The sequence below is a fragment of the Poecilia latipinna genome, unplaced genomic scaffold, assembly GCF_001443285.1.
Source record: "Poecilia latipinna isolate Pla-1442-1.1 unplaced genomic scaffold, P_latipinna-1.0 Scaffold592, whole genome shotgun sequence".
Taxonomy (NCBI): domain Eukaryota; kingdom Metazoa; phylum Chordata; class Actinopteri; order Cyprinodontiformes; family Poeciliidae; genus Poecilia; species Poecilia latipinna.
In genome coordinates, this window is record NW_015113208.1 from 252,532 (window position 1) to 268,148 (window position 15,617).

General features: G+C 36.6%; 1 protein-coding gene and 1 long non-coding RNA gene across 12 annotated transcripts in view; both read right to left on the reverse strand.

Annotated features, from left to right (window-relative positions):
* Positions 1-6,022: 6,022 nt before the first annotated feature.
* Positions 6,023-15,617, reverse strand: part of LOC106953609 (calcium-dependent secretion activator 1-like) — a 108,369-nt gene continuing 98,774 nt past the window's right edge. For all 11 annotated transcript variants that reach the window (XM_015042503.1, XM_015042504.1, XM_015042505.1 and 8 more), the window contains 2 exons: positions 6,574-6,678; positions 6,023-6,481 (listed from right to left, as the gene is read on the reverse strand). In XM_015042503.1, the coding sequence (XP_014897989.1) occupies positions 6,308-6,481; positions 6,574-6,678 (279 nt within the window). In that variant the 3' untranslated portion in view covers positions 6,023-6,307. The remainder of the gene's footprint in view (positions 6,482-6,573; positions 6,679-15,617) is intronic.
* Positions 7,004-15,588, reverse strand: LOC106953610 (uncharacterized). Its single transcript, XR_001426230.1, has 2 exons — positions 7,385-15,588; positions 7,004-7,353 (listed from the first exon to the last, which is right to left on the reverse strand). It is a non-coding gene; the product is annotated as an uncharacterized LOC106953610 (long non-coding RNA).

The window sequence follows — 15,617 nt, forward strand, 5'->3', positions numbered from 1 at the left end:
AATTTCCCAAAATTTCCCTGTTGTCCTTTAAAAAGTTCTTTTGGGTTTTTTTTTTTTTTTTTTTTTTTTTTTTTTGTTAAAATGTGTTGCAACATCTAATGTGAACATTTATTGCTTTTTGCAGGGATTTATATTGTTGTATTGTTTTGTAATATATATATATACATATATATATTATCTTTAATAGCCCTGTTATGTTTATTTCTGTACTACTAGATCCATATTCCTGAAGGAGGTTGTGTAGCTTGTCATGTATGGCCTGCGAATCTCCAGCCTGATATTATTTTTGAAAGCTTTTGTTGTTGCTTCTCTAACCTCAGCAAGTCACAGCTCAGCGGTTAACATGCGTATCTGTACCGACACGACGCAATGCCTAAAAGAAAACACACAAAAACAAAACAAAACAAAAAAAAGATTCACTCTGCACAAAGTTTTTCATGTTTTATTTTGAAGCGTTTTGTCGCAGTGTAATTCGAATCTGTTCCCGGCACTGATCAACAAGCGGAGTCATTTTAAAATCAAGGTGAAAACAAATTTCTTTCTTTATTTTTTTGGGTTTTAGCAAAAACTTTCCACATCACTTTCATTTGATCAAAGGCATTTTTGGGGGCTTGTTGATACCTCTGATTGTTTTTCCCTGCCAAGCTGCTATGAGTCACTGATTTCTCCGCATTGTGTTGCTTTTAAGGACATTCCTGCAGAAATTCAACTGCAACAACACTTGATAGTTTTGTTTGAGTTTACTGAAGATGGGCATCTTCACTTGATCCTCATGTGAAGATTTAATTCAGTGCCTTGGAAGTCATCCCAGTCTCTAACTGGTCCATTTATTTTAGCAAAAATGTTACCATGAAATTCTGTATTTTTACCTATAATTTGCCATGTTATTTAGGCTTAAATCCAGAGCCAGCCTGAGGCATAAGCAAACTAAGCTGCTGCAAACGTTCTCCAACTCTGTAGGATCCCCCAAGAGCTTTTTTATTTTTCACACTTAATAAATCTCAACCATTATTTTCTTGTTGTTTGGTGTTGACAAGAACGAGAAGTTTTAAATCTGCTATGCTCTTTTTAAAATAGTAGATTGCTTAAACTGAGTAAATAGGACCTTTAAATGATTTAGATTTTAAAGGAATGATAATGGTATGTTTATAAATAGGACAGAAAAAAATATTTTTTCTCACACATTCAAATGTTTTAGATCAACAGACAAGGGTAGGTTTAGTAAATACAAAATGCAATTTTCAACTAATTATTACATTTATTAAGGGAACGAGCCCTGCATCCAAATCATCATGAAACAGAAATTGCCATAACTGGTTGAGACATCCTTGGTGGCAGAAACTACCATCAGATGGTTGCATTAACTGGAAATCACTCTTTTTTTTATACTTTGGGGATTTTATTTTATTTATTTATTTTATTTTTTATTTTTTGCATAATCCATTCATTTCATATGCATTTTAGAATTGTAAAAACCACGAACAAACTACCTACCTGCTTACGGTCATGGCGCAGCATCTCAAGTTAATTTAGGCCCAGACTTTGACTGGACTTCTCCAAAATGTTATTTTTGTTCAGGACTGCTCTTTATTGTTGAACCATGAACACTGATCTTAAGCATCTGCCATGCTTTAGATGGCAAAGTTTCTTCTGTAATGTCCTGGATGAGATGCTGATGTTAAGGTCTTGGAGTAAATTTGGTATAAACACTCTGGAGTTCAGTGGAGTTCTGGAAAGTCGGTTTGTAACCCTTTCCAGACAGATGGATATCAATGTCTTTGTTTCACTTCTGTTTCTGAGGATCTTTACATTGGGGCATGATACATTGCTTTGTATAATCATTTAACCTACTTGTCACTAAATAGGTTCTATTTAAGTGATTCTTCAGGATATCCTTTTCCCTTAACAAAATAAATCATTACTTGAAAGCTGTTTTTTTTTTTTTTTTTCACTTTAGTCTGGAAATTTTTCTCCAGTATTAAAATTTATTTGACGATCTGCAATGTTCAACTACGATAGAAGAAATGTTTAAGGACAGAATGCTTTTTCAAATCACGCACGATGGTTTATACTGACTGGTAGGTTAAATTAAGAGTTACTAAATTAACATTTGCCTTTGGCCCCATTGAACTTTGGGTCCAACTTGCTTATATAGTGACATATTTGGACTTTTTTTTTTCGGTCATTGGCCATAAATGTTTGATTATGGATCCAAATTTAATCACATAAAGAAAATACTCTTTGCTGTTATTCAACTTTTCAATAATTTATAGAATTTATTTTCACCTTGACATAAGCGTCTGCTGATCAGTGTCTCATTTAAATAAAAAAAAAAACAAAAAAAAGAACTCTGTGAATAAATAAAACACGAAAAAAAAAAAGTAATAATCCAAGGGAAGTGAAAACTTTTCTATAGACACTGTACTTTCCTTCTTGGTGGGTTGATGCTTTATTTGTAACCAAAGATGTGGTTCCAGTTTGCGACATGTTAAGTGGTTTTGTCCTAAAATCTATTTAACCGACGAGCGTTTGAAATCAAATTGTTCCGTACAGATTTTCCAGTGTCAGAGGTGTGAATTTTAACCAGAGTTTAAGCATGTTTCTGTTCGAGCCTCAGGAACTTGCCTTCCGGAGAAATTTTACTTTTGTGATGCTTTCCTCACTCTAGTAAACAAGGTTACAAATTCAAACTGTAAAATTGTATTTTATCCAGGCCGAAATTCCGTCTCTGCGTTATTTTGTGGCTATAATTATAATCCCTTTTCAACCCTGAACTTGAGTCTCTGGTTTATTCGTGTGTATTTTTTATTTTATTTTATGAAATCTCTAAAGAAAAAGAATAATAATACTTCACTTTCAAAATGCCAGTGAAGCCCTCATGCTCCAACCTACTTTTGGAACAAATTTTATTACCTTTCATTTCTCCTAGAAATGTATTCTCTTAATGTCTGCAAAGAAATCCCTTCTGGGATTTTGACAGGATCTTCCTGACATTTACTTTGTGGTCCGGGGAGGCGGAGTTGGCTCATTTCGGCTTGGTCAGTGGTTTAATCTATTTAGAAATTATAAATGTTCTCTTCCATCATGTCATGTTTGTATTTCAGTATCTTCCTTTATTACTCTGGTATCATGAAATGATTAAAGTGTGGTGTCGGTTATGCTGCATCAAAGATTGATGCTTTGACTTTGAGTCCAAGACAAATCCTGTATCTCTTATCGCCCCCTGCTGACAGAGAACTGGGATCACTTATGTGTAAAAATAAATGATAGAAAATACCATGTAAGAGTGGTGTAATAACGGGTCAATGCAGTTCTTTACTCTGCAGCGCAGCTTAAATGTTTTGTGTGTTGTTTTACGTGCACATTTTTTGTAACTTATCATGCGTATCATCTTGCAAAGCGAAGCTGAAAGTGCCAAAAAATTAGACCAAAACTTAGATAAATAACAGATGCACTGAGTTTGTGTGTGATGAAGGTTCTGGACTTCACAGAGTCTGTAAGAAATGTAGATATCTATGCTGATTTGTGCTGCATATATTATCAAAAGGAGAAGGTCCCAATCAATCTACAGCTGCGTTCTGTAAATCAGAAAACCCACTAACAAGTCAATTATTTAAAATAATCCAGTCCAAAAAGTGAAACTCTTAGAAATTAACTATTTATGTACAACTACAGAAATCTGGGAAACACCAGGAGTTCACAATGTGAAGCTCCGTTTGGAGCAGATTTCTCTTTAACCCTCCACTGTAGCTCTGAATAACTTTGGCAGAAAATGCTAAATAACTGAGCAATGTTTTAAAATGTAAAGATAATTGAAAAAAAAGCCATCTTCAGCCTTCTAATGTGTTTTTTTTTAAGTGATGTTGCTTCATCAAAGATAATTGATGAAGAAGGTAGCTATTTAAAGTTCAGTATCCAAGCGTATCAATAAAAAGTTTAGTGGAAGGAAGAAATGTTTCAGAAAATGGGTTTTTGAGCAAAATGAACTTATTTGATGCTTCCATATGCTTCAAAGTTTTATGGATGTGTTATTTTTCTCCCAGCAGAGACCTGCATGCACTGCCAAACATAATATACATGGTACCGAGTTTATGACTTTGGTTTCCCTAACCCATAAGAAGACACAAACTTGACAGCTGCTATTAAAGCAACATGTGCTTTCTTAATACCTCAGCAGACATAAATGCTAATCACTTCCATGGCTTGTTGCACTGATAGAGTAACTCATGAAAAAGCAGACCCAACCTTTAGCATGATTTGCAGAATTTACATAAGCTGACATGTCTATTTAAAAAAAATACTGTAAAGTAGAAAGAGGAGCCCAAGCAACAAGTAAAAGAACAACAGTCCTGATATGAATGTGAAGCAAAGCACATTCGGGAGGTCGGATTTACAGAGGGGAGCATGAGGTATGGTGGCCAGCATCAGCAAAGTGAAAATACTGGCAAGACAAAACTCTTCTTTTTTTTCTTTCTTTTTTTTTTCTTTTTTTTTTTTTTTTTTAAAAAAAAAAAAAATATATATATATATATATATATATATATATATATATATATATTGATTAATTTTCTTTTACTTTTTCAAAAGTCACCAAATACGCAATATAATGATGAAACACACTTTAGTTCATGCTCATCAATAAAAATGGGATGTCACAGTGTTACAGTAAAAATACTAGCTGTAATTTTGGCAGGTTTATGAAACCAAGTCTGTTATGTAATTAAAATTAATTCTAAAAAAAAAGTGTGGTTATTAAATTAAGCATAATAATTTTATCAGTAACAATCTTAACCTGAAAAAATGTGTCCATCTCTATTAACTTTCCGTGATGGCTGGCAAAACTTGTCCAACTGTTGATGTATGGTTGGTGATAGAATAATTCCCGGGGCCACAAATGTTCCCTGGTTGCACTCTGGACTCCCCTCAAATGAGTTTCACTTTTTCAAATAAATTACTTTAACATATCCCTGTTTTTTTGTTTTTGTTTGTTTTTTTGTTTTTTTTCCCCAAGCTATTCTAATGTATTGACGTACAACTGGTTCGGTCTGCAGTCGTGTTTGGCGAAGCTGTTAAACAGGACAGAAGATGCACATGTACAGTAATTTTTATTTAGAGGCCACAGCTCTTGCATATTACAACTGTTGGCTTTCATAAGGCAAAAAAAGCAAGAATGAATCCACCAGCTAGTTCACACAGAAAACAGAAAGCATTTAGGGGGAGGGTAGGAACCCACAGGCATGCAGAGATGGCTCAGAATGCAATGTACAGCATTTTTATATTTATATATATTTATATAATATATACAAAACAACAGTGAGACCCAAACAAATGCCAGACATCTCATTCTACACAATTACAGAACACAGACAGACCAACTTTTTCTTTTTTTTTTTTCAATAAAAAAAATTCTTTTTGCTCTTTTTTTGTCTGTAAAAGTGCAACTCAATTAAAATAGAACCTGTTTCTAGGCCTTTTTTTTTTTTTTTTTTTTTTTTTTAATGTTGAAATAAAAATAGAATCTTCCAAGTTATCAAAATGGATCTATGGGCATATTGCATCTCCTGAACACCAACTCGAAATTCAAGATTCCTGTCGGAGCGCGTCTAATTTAGTAATCGAGGTGAGACCACGTAGCGTCGACACATGATAGGAAATGCAGGTTCTGGACTTACTGTCGGTGGTAGCAACAGTGAGCGGATGACAGCTCATCTGGATCAGCCGTAAACAAATACAGTTTATTATATTTTTTTTATCATTACTATTTTCAGTTCAAAGCAGTTGGCATTCACTTAAAAACGGACAAGACAAAGAAAAGGGTCCACACACTCATCATCACGACAATGTACCATTAATGAATGTAGAATACGACAAAGAAGCGCCATATAGGTTTGCATTGGACAGGGACACACCGATTAATCTCACTCAACATTTTCAAACAAATGGTTCTCCATATTGCTTAGTTAACACATAGAAATGAATTTAGAGAAATGAATGAAGACCAAAGATAGGTGCTATCTTTATCATGACACAGCTAAACTGCCAATCATGGTTATTTTTTTAACATTTTTATTTAGACTTTTTTTTTCTGTATAATTTCTATCTTTATATTTAATAGTTCCTTCAGAGGCAAGTCGAGCTGACAAAGAGGTCCTAGAGTGGCTATCTGAGTTGGTACATGCATCAGTAACCAGGCTAAAGTCAAAAGTGTGAACGGGGAGAGTCTGGAGGAGGGGGGGGGAGGTGGAGAGACGGGCGGTTTTGGACAGACAGACGGGCTGGGGGGTTGCGGGGGGACGGTGCGCAGCCTCTAGTCCTCTTCATCCTCCTCGTCGCTGTCCTTCATCGAGATGCCCTGCATGCCTCCTTCCCTCACTGATGCAGTGGCCTCCTCCACGGTCAGCCTGTTGCGCACCGTCTCGTACATCTTGCTGTTCAGGGTGGAGTCCAAGACGCCCTGTAGGCGGAAGTCTCTGTACTTTTTCTGCGGGGAGAAAAGAGGTCCGTCAGCTCGGAGTGCCGCCGATGCCACCAACCCGCCCTGATCCCCCACCTGCCAGGCGTTTCTGGCCTCACCTTTGTGATCCTGATGAGGATCTTGAGCTGGTAGACGTGGAGCTGCTGATCCATGCGTTCGGTGAGCCAGGTCCCCAGCAGGTTCATAGTGGCAGTGTACCATTGCTGAAACACATAAACACAACACTCTCCAGCAAAACACACACCCACACACATACTCAAGACACCATGATGACGTAGAACTAACCTTTAAGACGCACATCTACAACTATACACATACAGTATCCGTTACAAGGTTAATGTTCAAGTGCACACATTTTTTATTTCTTAACATTTTTCCACATTGTGCCACATAAGCACAAACTTCAATGTATTTTGTCTTGACTTTACAGATATGCCAACAATAACGAGCAGACAATTGTGAAGTGGAAGATAAAGTATAGTTTCAAAATGGTTTAGCTAAATTAAGATCTAGAATGTGTTGTTTGCATTTGCATTCAGCTCCCACGACTCAATACTTTGTAGAACCAACATCAGTTGCAGTTACAGCGTTGGGGTGTGTTTCTAACAAATTTGCACTTCTAGACAATTGTTGCTAATTTTTCTTTGCAATTGTGCCAACTGTTTAGCATCCGCTAACACCTTTAGCACAATCCATCATTTCATCAACTTTGAGCAGCTTCCCAATCCCTGTTGAAGAGAAGCATCCCCAGAGCATGATGCTGCCTTCACTGTGTTCATAAGGATGTGCAGTGTTATTTTTTCTTCTGCACATGTATTGCAAAATGTTTAAGATTGCTTTCCTCTGACCTGAATGACCAGGTCTTTATTGGGCTTCCCCTACGGCTCAGGCAGAACCGTGAGGTACTACATGGTGGTGGCTGAATCATGCTGCAGGGATGCTTTTCTTCAAAGAATAAAATTATTCCAATACTTAAAATCCTAATAAAATACATTGAAGTCTGTTGTTGTAATGTGACAAAGTCTGAAAGCGTTCAAGGGATATGAGTACTTCTGCAGGGCACCTTATGTGTGCTTTAATAAAACCTCAGACTGTAAATAGTGGAAAAAGGCAAAATAAGGGAGTCGTACAAGAAATATACACTCTGTTAGTATATTACCAAAAACATAAGACTTAAATCTTTACTATCTGAATTCATTTACAATTACATGAAAAGCTATGTTTTTGCTTTCAAGCTAATGCTAATTTAAGTAAAGATTGTTAGTTTGAAAATAGAACAAACAATTGGTGTAAATTTTGCATATTTATTAAGCCTGATTGGGGATAACTGTGTTTTTCTGACTCATGTAGTTACAAAGAATTTCCAGTCTGAGGTGAATTTGCACAAAATGTTTAACAAGTGATTCTAATGTTCACTTCTGATAAAGATTACTAAGAGTTTATCCTGAGCCGTCTCTGTAGAAAGGTGGACATATTGCTCACATTCCCCATTTTGCTATCTTCTCCTCTTCATGCACATTAGATATTATTGCTGATTTTACATGCATTTCCTGGCTTTGTGTTTCTTTGCATAGAAGGCTCACCTACTGTAGTGTTTCTGTCCTTAGCTGTGACTTTCCTAAATTAAGCTACTTTGTTCCTCTTTATCAGAGAAAATATTCCTTTCTCAGGCTGTTTGTGTTTTTCTTTCTCCAGTCCTTCCTGACTGTAACCAGGCTTACTTAACCAACTTTCTGTAAGTTTAACAATGAGCTCAGTTTCACTTCATAGTTTTATGTATTTTTAAAGTTCCTTAATATCAAGGTTGGACGATATACTACAGACATCAGGATCGCAATATCGAGGTGCAATATTCACATCGCAAAGGATTGTTTGAAATGCAATAATTGTTGTGTAGTATATTCCAATTGTTATATAATTTTATGTTGCATATTAATGTGAAACTTAACCAACTGAACTCAGCCTTATGGGAGCACTGGACACATGGACATTGAATAAAATGCTGAAGAGTGATGGGAGCACAGATCAGAAAGAGAGGAAAGAAGAAAATAGGCTTTTTTTCCACACCTGATATTGTCATTGGAGAAATTACTAATATTATCTCCATCGCAAGATTTCTAATGTCCTGCAGCCTAACTTTAGAAAACAAATTGTTGTGAATTGGTGCTATACAAATGAAGGAAGCTGATTAGAAATTAGCCACAATTAGATGCAACATTGTCATTAAAAGAAGAAGCCACAGAAAACTAAAAAAAATAAAAACAGCAACACATGCCAAAACTAAAGTAAAAATGGGACAAATGGCATCTTTTAAAGAAATGTAAAGAAACTCAAGAAGTTCAAGTTAGCTGCTGTGTCTCTTTGTCGTCATCTTCAGTAGGTTGAGAAAACAATGTTTCATAATATGTCACTTTGTTCTCAGATGATATCAGGGGGCTGGGCTTCAAAGCAGAATTAGTGGTCTATCCAAATAGAGTCAGGATTTTCAGTACCACAACACCGTGGCTTCACTTCTTAGCTGGCTTTGTTGCTATGGTAGCTAAGCTACTCTGGAGCAGGGTAATTTAAATGTAATATTATAAGTCTGGATGGCAATAAAAATAACTAAAAGGCAATGCATTTGCTTTTTGGACTGCATTGGTTTTACCTTTGTTGATAATTTAAGTTAATTTATTTGGTAGAGACTATGCACATTAATTAAAATTTTTTCTAGACGTGCCATAATTATCCAAAAGGTTATTTTTCATCTGTTGTCTCTGTGCAAAGAATATTTAAAGCAGCCGGAATTAGTACGACGATCACTTTTCATGTGTTCCCGTTATGAATGGTGGATATGGATAAGCACCATTCATAATATTCCTCTGTCAAAATGTTACTTTTGCTGTGACATCTTTTTTTTTTTTCTTTTCTTATTTAAAGATGAACTGGCTGTCCTAGAATAAATACCCTCAAATGGTCAGAAAGCTCTTAACCAAACTGATCAAAAGATAAATAAAGTTATCAGTTTTAATTCCACTTTCAAGCATCCAGCATGATGAGGTAAATTAATATTCATCAGCACAGACTGTGCATTTCTTTTGTCTTATATTTATTCAGGAGCGGTCGTGTAAATGCTGTGGCAAAGGTCCCACATGCGCAATGCAAAGGACATGTGAGAGCTGCAATGTTTATGTGACAGAATCTTTTCAAAGTATCCCAAAATATCTGTCGCAGCTCAGCTTCTGCGGTGACAAATGCCTGGTAAAGCAGTGACAGAGAATTATCATTTGATGGCACTGTTTGAGTTAGTTTTGCCATATCTCTTTAAAAAAATTGAGAGATATGTTGAACCAATTTTGTAGCATAGGGTAAAGTGTTATCTCTTACAGAAGGTCAGCAATTTCTGTGGATCATCAAATTTCACCTAACTGCTAAACAAGATAGATTGATTTTATTCAGGCTGCAGAGTTTGCAGCAGCAACTCCCATCTGAGCTTGGAGAAACATCAAAAGGTTCTGCCTGGAGAGTTGAGCTACTGGCTAATCAGAGTACAGCTAGTTCCAGAACAAATTTCAGGTATCTTATGACAACTGCAACTCATTTCAATGTCATGGTTATGGTCTGATCAAAGAATCCAGATTGATTCAAATATATTCCAAAATGTCAGAATCGATTTCCATCCAAGAAAACCAACATATTGCATCAAATATTAGCTTTAGCGGAGGTAAGAACATTTTCAGGTATAGAGTCAAAGTACACAGCAGGTAAGATGTTGTCTGCTGATTATAAGCCTCAGATCAACTTTTGTCTCCATTTGCTTTTAGCATGGACAATTCCTAAAATCTGTTTATATGTATGACTTGTACTTATTTACCATCACTGCTGCAGTGTTTGAGTAGTAAATAAATTATTATGCATATGGTTAAAATTCAGTGTGTCTGCACATTGAGGTCTGGGTGCAGAAACTGCACACTTTGTAGCAACAAGACAGACATTTCTCAAGGAAACTGCTGAACCTACTCCATCTTTGTTGCCAACTTGAAGCATGGGATTAGCTGTATTTCCAGAAACAGCATGTTTGGTTCATTTTGATAAATTAGAAGATGCTGAAGCTCTGATCCCTGGTGCTTTTAGGTGGCTTAGTTTGAGCCCAGCTCTGCCCAAAAAGTAACAAAATCCTTCCAGAAGCTTGCAGTTTCTTTGATCCACTCCATACAGTCTCCAAGGAAGAAGCTCCAGATTGTTACTCCGAAATAGTTCAGCGCAGCAGTGATTACACAATAAGAGCTTACGGCCCAGTTGGAGGATTTGGTTACTGCTGGGTGGAGACAGATTGGCCATTTTCTTGTTTATGTATAAACTAAGCCAGTGTGTCCTGGATCCAGCCTCGGATATAAGACAGACAGAAGTCGAGGAGAGTATATATAATCCGGCTCAGAAATATGTGCATTTTTTAAATGTCAAAGTGAGTCTTTCATGAAGTCTTAAAAGCCCGATTGAGCAGCTACTGAAAATTATTTAACTGAAGGTTTTAGCTACTACCAATGAAATTTACAAAACGAAAACATTGGAAAAGGATCCAGTCACAATGCCGCCTACACTTATTGACACCCCTGGTAAGGATATGAATAGCAAACCTTGAATGAATTCATCTTTAACTGCAGTATGATGATTTTATAATGAAAAACACTTTAAACATTTAATTTTAGTGCAATAATTCACTTAGAAAATCCACCGTAATTTAAAAGAAAACTGGTAGCACGCTAATTCCTACGTAGTAAATGCGACTGAATAATTATCAGTAATTTGGACTTCACTTTATTTAGGTGTAAAAGAGAGTTTGAAAGGATTCATTAATCTTTTTTTTTTTTTTTACCATACTATTCACTAACATTGACAATGTTGCAGAATATTATGCAACTAACAACTTCAAAATGGGAAAGACCAGAGAACATTCTATTTAAAGTAAGGCAGGTGTGTGTTGCTCACCGTGGGTCAGGAAATAATGACAAGAAATAAGTCACTCATCCAAATGTGCCCTTTTCTGCAGTTAGACCAATAATTAAAACATGTATAAACTGGAAAGGTGGCAAACAAGGCTGGACAAAAACCCAAATGTATTTTTCCACAGCACACAATAAGGGAGGTTAAAGACATCTTCAAAACTCATAGTTGGAGCACTAAAATCTCCTGCACGGAAAATCAGAAAGTTAGTTTAGACTTTTAGAGGACGCCTTCCTGCTTCCTGTCAGTGGAAGTCCCTTCGTTTGTATTACGGTTTTCCAAAAAAAAACAAAAACAAACAAATAAATAAAAAACCTCTTTTCCAGTACCGGTTCGTGTTCTGGTGTGTTGAAACTGCAGCAAAGAGTGGCATCTTGAATTTACACAAACTCCATACTATCTAAATATCCAAACACTATATCCATACTAACTATTGGATTGGGAAGCATGCCAAGAACCAGCCCTCTTTGTCTGATCATTACAAACAAAACCATTTGGAGATTAGCTTAAGGTACTTAGATCACCAGGACAAATTAGCCCTGGTAGATCAGGTTTATCCAAAAGATTAAAATGTGCACGCGAATCCCATGCCCATTGCTAAGCATGTATGAGGATCTGTGATGCTGTGGGCCTGTTTGCCTTCCAAAGTCTCTCATGGCATCATGAGCTCTTTGAAATGCCAGGAGAATTTAAGTACAGTTCTGGAGGACTCCAACGGAAAAACTGAAAGCAGGTAATTATCGGGGTAATTTACATTGCAGTGACCCAAATCTTGATGAAAATGCTTCACCAGACGTAAAATCAACCTTCTTCTTTAGCCTTTATCTTTCTTCAATCTAGTAGAAAAACAGCGAGACAAAAGCTTAAGAGCAGGTGCAGGCTGCTGGTCAATCTATTCAATTTGCGAAAAATAAATATCTGCCTTATTGTCCCACCTTCTGAAATGTTACTTTTCAGAGTGTATACATAATCTGATATTTAAAAAAAGTACATTTCTTAATATAAGATTACTTATAAAAATACTGCAATAAAAAACACATTTATATAAAAGCTGATTTTCACATCTTTTCCAGGGTTGTCAACAACTATAAAGAATGTTCTACGCTAACTGCAGATAAATTACAAAAAAACAAAAACAAAAAACTTGACTGTCTCTCAGCTTCTACTACAAATAAAACTGGTTGTTCTAGTTATTATTTCCCCAAAAAGTCCTCACAGATGACTCAGAAAGAGCTTCTTAAAGGTGCTCACTGATTCTGCGCCCGCTGGAGGGAGTTGGCAAAACAGAAGCAAGTTGTAAAAGTGCTAGAAGAATCATGTGTTTTTTAAACTGCAATTACCTTTTCAACTCCTAGAAAATGTTGAAATCAATATTTTGTAAAAAAAAAAAAAAAAAAAAAAAAAAATTTGCATGGCCCATCTTTTACTGAAGGCAATTACTTAGCCTTTATTTATAATTTATTCAAGTGGAAATGCTGAGCTGCGTCGGAAACGCCCGACACAGCAGATACGAAACAACTGCGGGGGAAAATGAAATTATACTCGTGATAGGAGTTCATTAGCGAAAGAAAATAGGATGAGAGTGAGTAAATGGTTAGCAGGCAGAGGGGAGCAGGGTGCTGTTTTCTTGGAGCTGTTTTATTATTTTTTTTTCTTTCTGCGGTTTGCTTCGGCTCATTGCTTCCCAGAGAACAGCACACATCTCTGATAGAAATGGTAAATCATACCTTTAAGAGAAAAAAAAAAATCAACTTTAAACCTGTGAATAGGCAGGAATGCAGGAGCGGAAAAGGCCCGAATTAGAAGTGTGTGGAGTTAACAGGTTGTCAGGTTGCATGTTTTTTGTTTAGCTGAGGGTTTTGTTTAGATCAGGTGCAGATGCCTGTCCACTTCACAGTCGAGTTGAGCGTGCAGTGCATGCAGACCTCGCAGAAGACGTGCTAAGGAAGGCTGCTCTATGTGCAAATGAGGCAGAGCTCTGAGGAGGAGGGTCATGCTAGAAGATGTACACAGGAAGATTATTTGACTCTAAAAATCATGCCAACCAACATAATGTGATAAAACAACGCAACGCAACACTAGAGATAAGTGCCACTTTTTTTTTTTTTCCTTTACAGAAGGAGGCAGCAGGAATGGTGTTAATCAGAAAAGAGGAGATTAAAAAGGATTGAAATAAATTAGTGAAAGAAAGACAGATAAAGTAGAGCCTTTGCAGCAACAAGGAATGACTTTTCTGTGCATGCAGATGAGTCGAGAGGCATGCATCTGATTCAAAAGAGGAGCAAAAAACAGAAAAGCTTAGTTAACATGCAGTTTAAATGTGCCATAACTGACATGTTCACAGCTTAGAGAAATCTTTTGACTCGACATGACAGTGCTCGGTGGGACTTCAGAGCACTCTGGGGCCACACAGAGGACACAAAGGGTAAAACGCCACATTTAAAGAAAACAGTGATGAAACACAGAGAGACATGGTAACCCCGTGGGGACCTCAAAGACGAAAAGCAGACCCACTTCACAACAGCTTTGTGCCTTGTGCCAGGACAAAAAAAACAAACAAACAAACAAACAAACAAAAAAAATAAAAAAACAATCAAGTTTGTCTGGCACAGGACTCCTTCTTCTACAGCCAACACAGAAATAGAAAACCAAAGGGGGCCTTCTGAGCGTCTGTCAGACATTAGACGTCCACGCCACTGCCTCACAGAGAAAAGTGTCCACCCACAGAGCTGTCACACACCTGAGCAGACGCCGCTCTGTACAAACAGTCACTGAATGACATGAAGCACACACGTCACAGCAGTATGTGTCAACCGAAATCACACATGGAGGACACATTTCTGCCAATGTATCCCGTCAGGATTATGTTTGTTAAGACAGTGCTCTCTCTGCTAGACACTGGTTCCCAACTCATTCGGCTTGTGGCAAGTTTCCATTGAGCCTTCTCCGCATTTTGTTACATAACAACAGCAAAATTTGATTTGTTTTACTAGGTTTTAATGTGACGTACACAATGTATTGTGACATTATCATGCTACGGGGATGTTGTTTTTTTTTTTTTCAGCTGGAACAGACTGAATGCTCTAGTTAGGTGAAAACAAAAGAAAGCTCTTGTCATTTACTTCGTCGTTCTTCTTGTTGCTTTTCCATAAAGGCAAAAGTTGTGGAGTGCACTACCAGTATTTGGCCTGCCAACAGATTCTCCCAGCTACGTACGGCTTTACGTCGGTCCACAACACTTAATCATCATCATAGAAACATTAAGCTTTGAGGCCATGGTGTGACAAATCATGAAATAATTTAAGACGCATAAAAACTTTTGCAAGTCACTGTGACTAGTACGAGTCTGTTCTGTTGTATAATCTTTAATCTGAGTGTGGGTCCCATTTCAAATGGCCTTAATTTAATTTTAAAGCACAGCTGGGAGCCAGTGGGACAATTTGTTAAAAACAAAAGAAAAAAAAAAAGTAATCACTTTATATTTTCCCAGGGAGCCAGACTTTCATGTAATCTTATAAAGTGTTTAGGATCGATATTTCTTCCGGCTTTCTGAAAATCTTTCAGTTTGTCTTGAATTGCTCTCTGTTTTGTCGTGTTTAGGTTCAGCACCTGACCCTTTTATTTATTAAGGCACTTAACTCTGACCTATGAATCATCCCGGCGTTAAAAGAAGAACCAACAGTTTGTCCAGAGACAACCTCACAAAGAGTCAAGTTTAAATTGGACCTTTAGACTCTTAGTTAGCAGCAGCCTGTCACAAAGGCACGCTTTATTCCTATTTCTATGGTTGAATATATGAAGTAAACAAGTCTGACAGACATAATGGAGTATTTTAACACCAACAAGGTCGTTCTTAAATGCCATATTGGCTGAAATCTTGACAAATGACTTTGCTGGAGATTTTTTATTTTGTATATATATATATATATTTTTTTTTAAGACATACCCTTCAGATACTTTTCTTCTGCTTTAGCATGTATGCCTGACATATTTTATTTTTGTTCTCCATTTGTCAGATTGTCTTATTCTTTTAAGCATGACATGCTGCCACATTCAGATGATTGGATTGTAAATCAGGGGAAAAGCAACCACAAAAAAAAAAAAAAAAAAAAAAAACTTTAAAGGAATCATAGAAACAAGTTTTCGGAAAAAATATAAA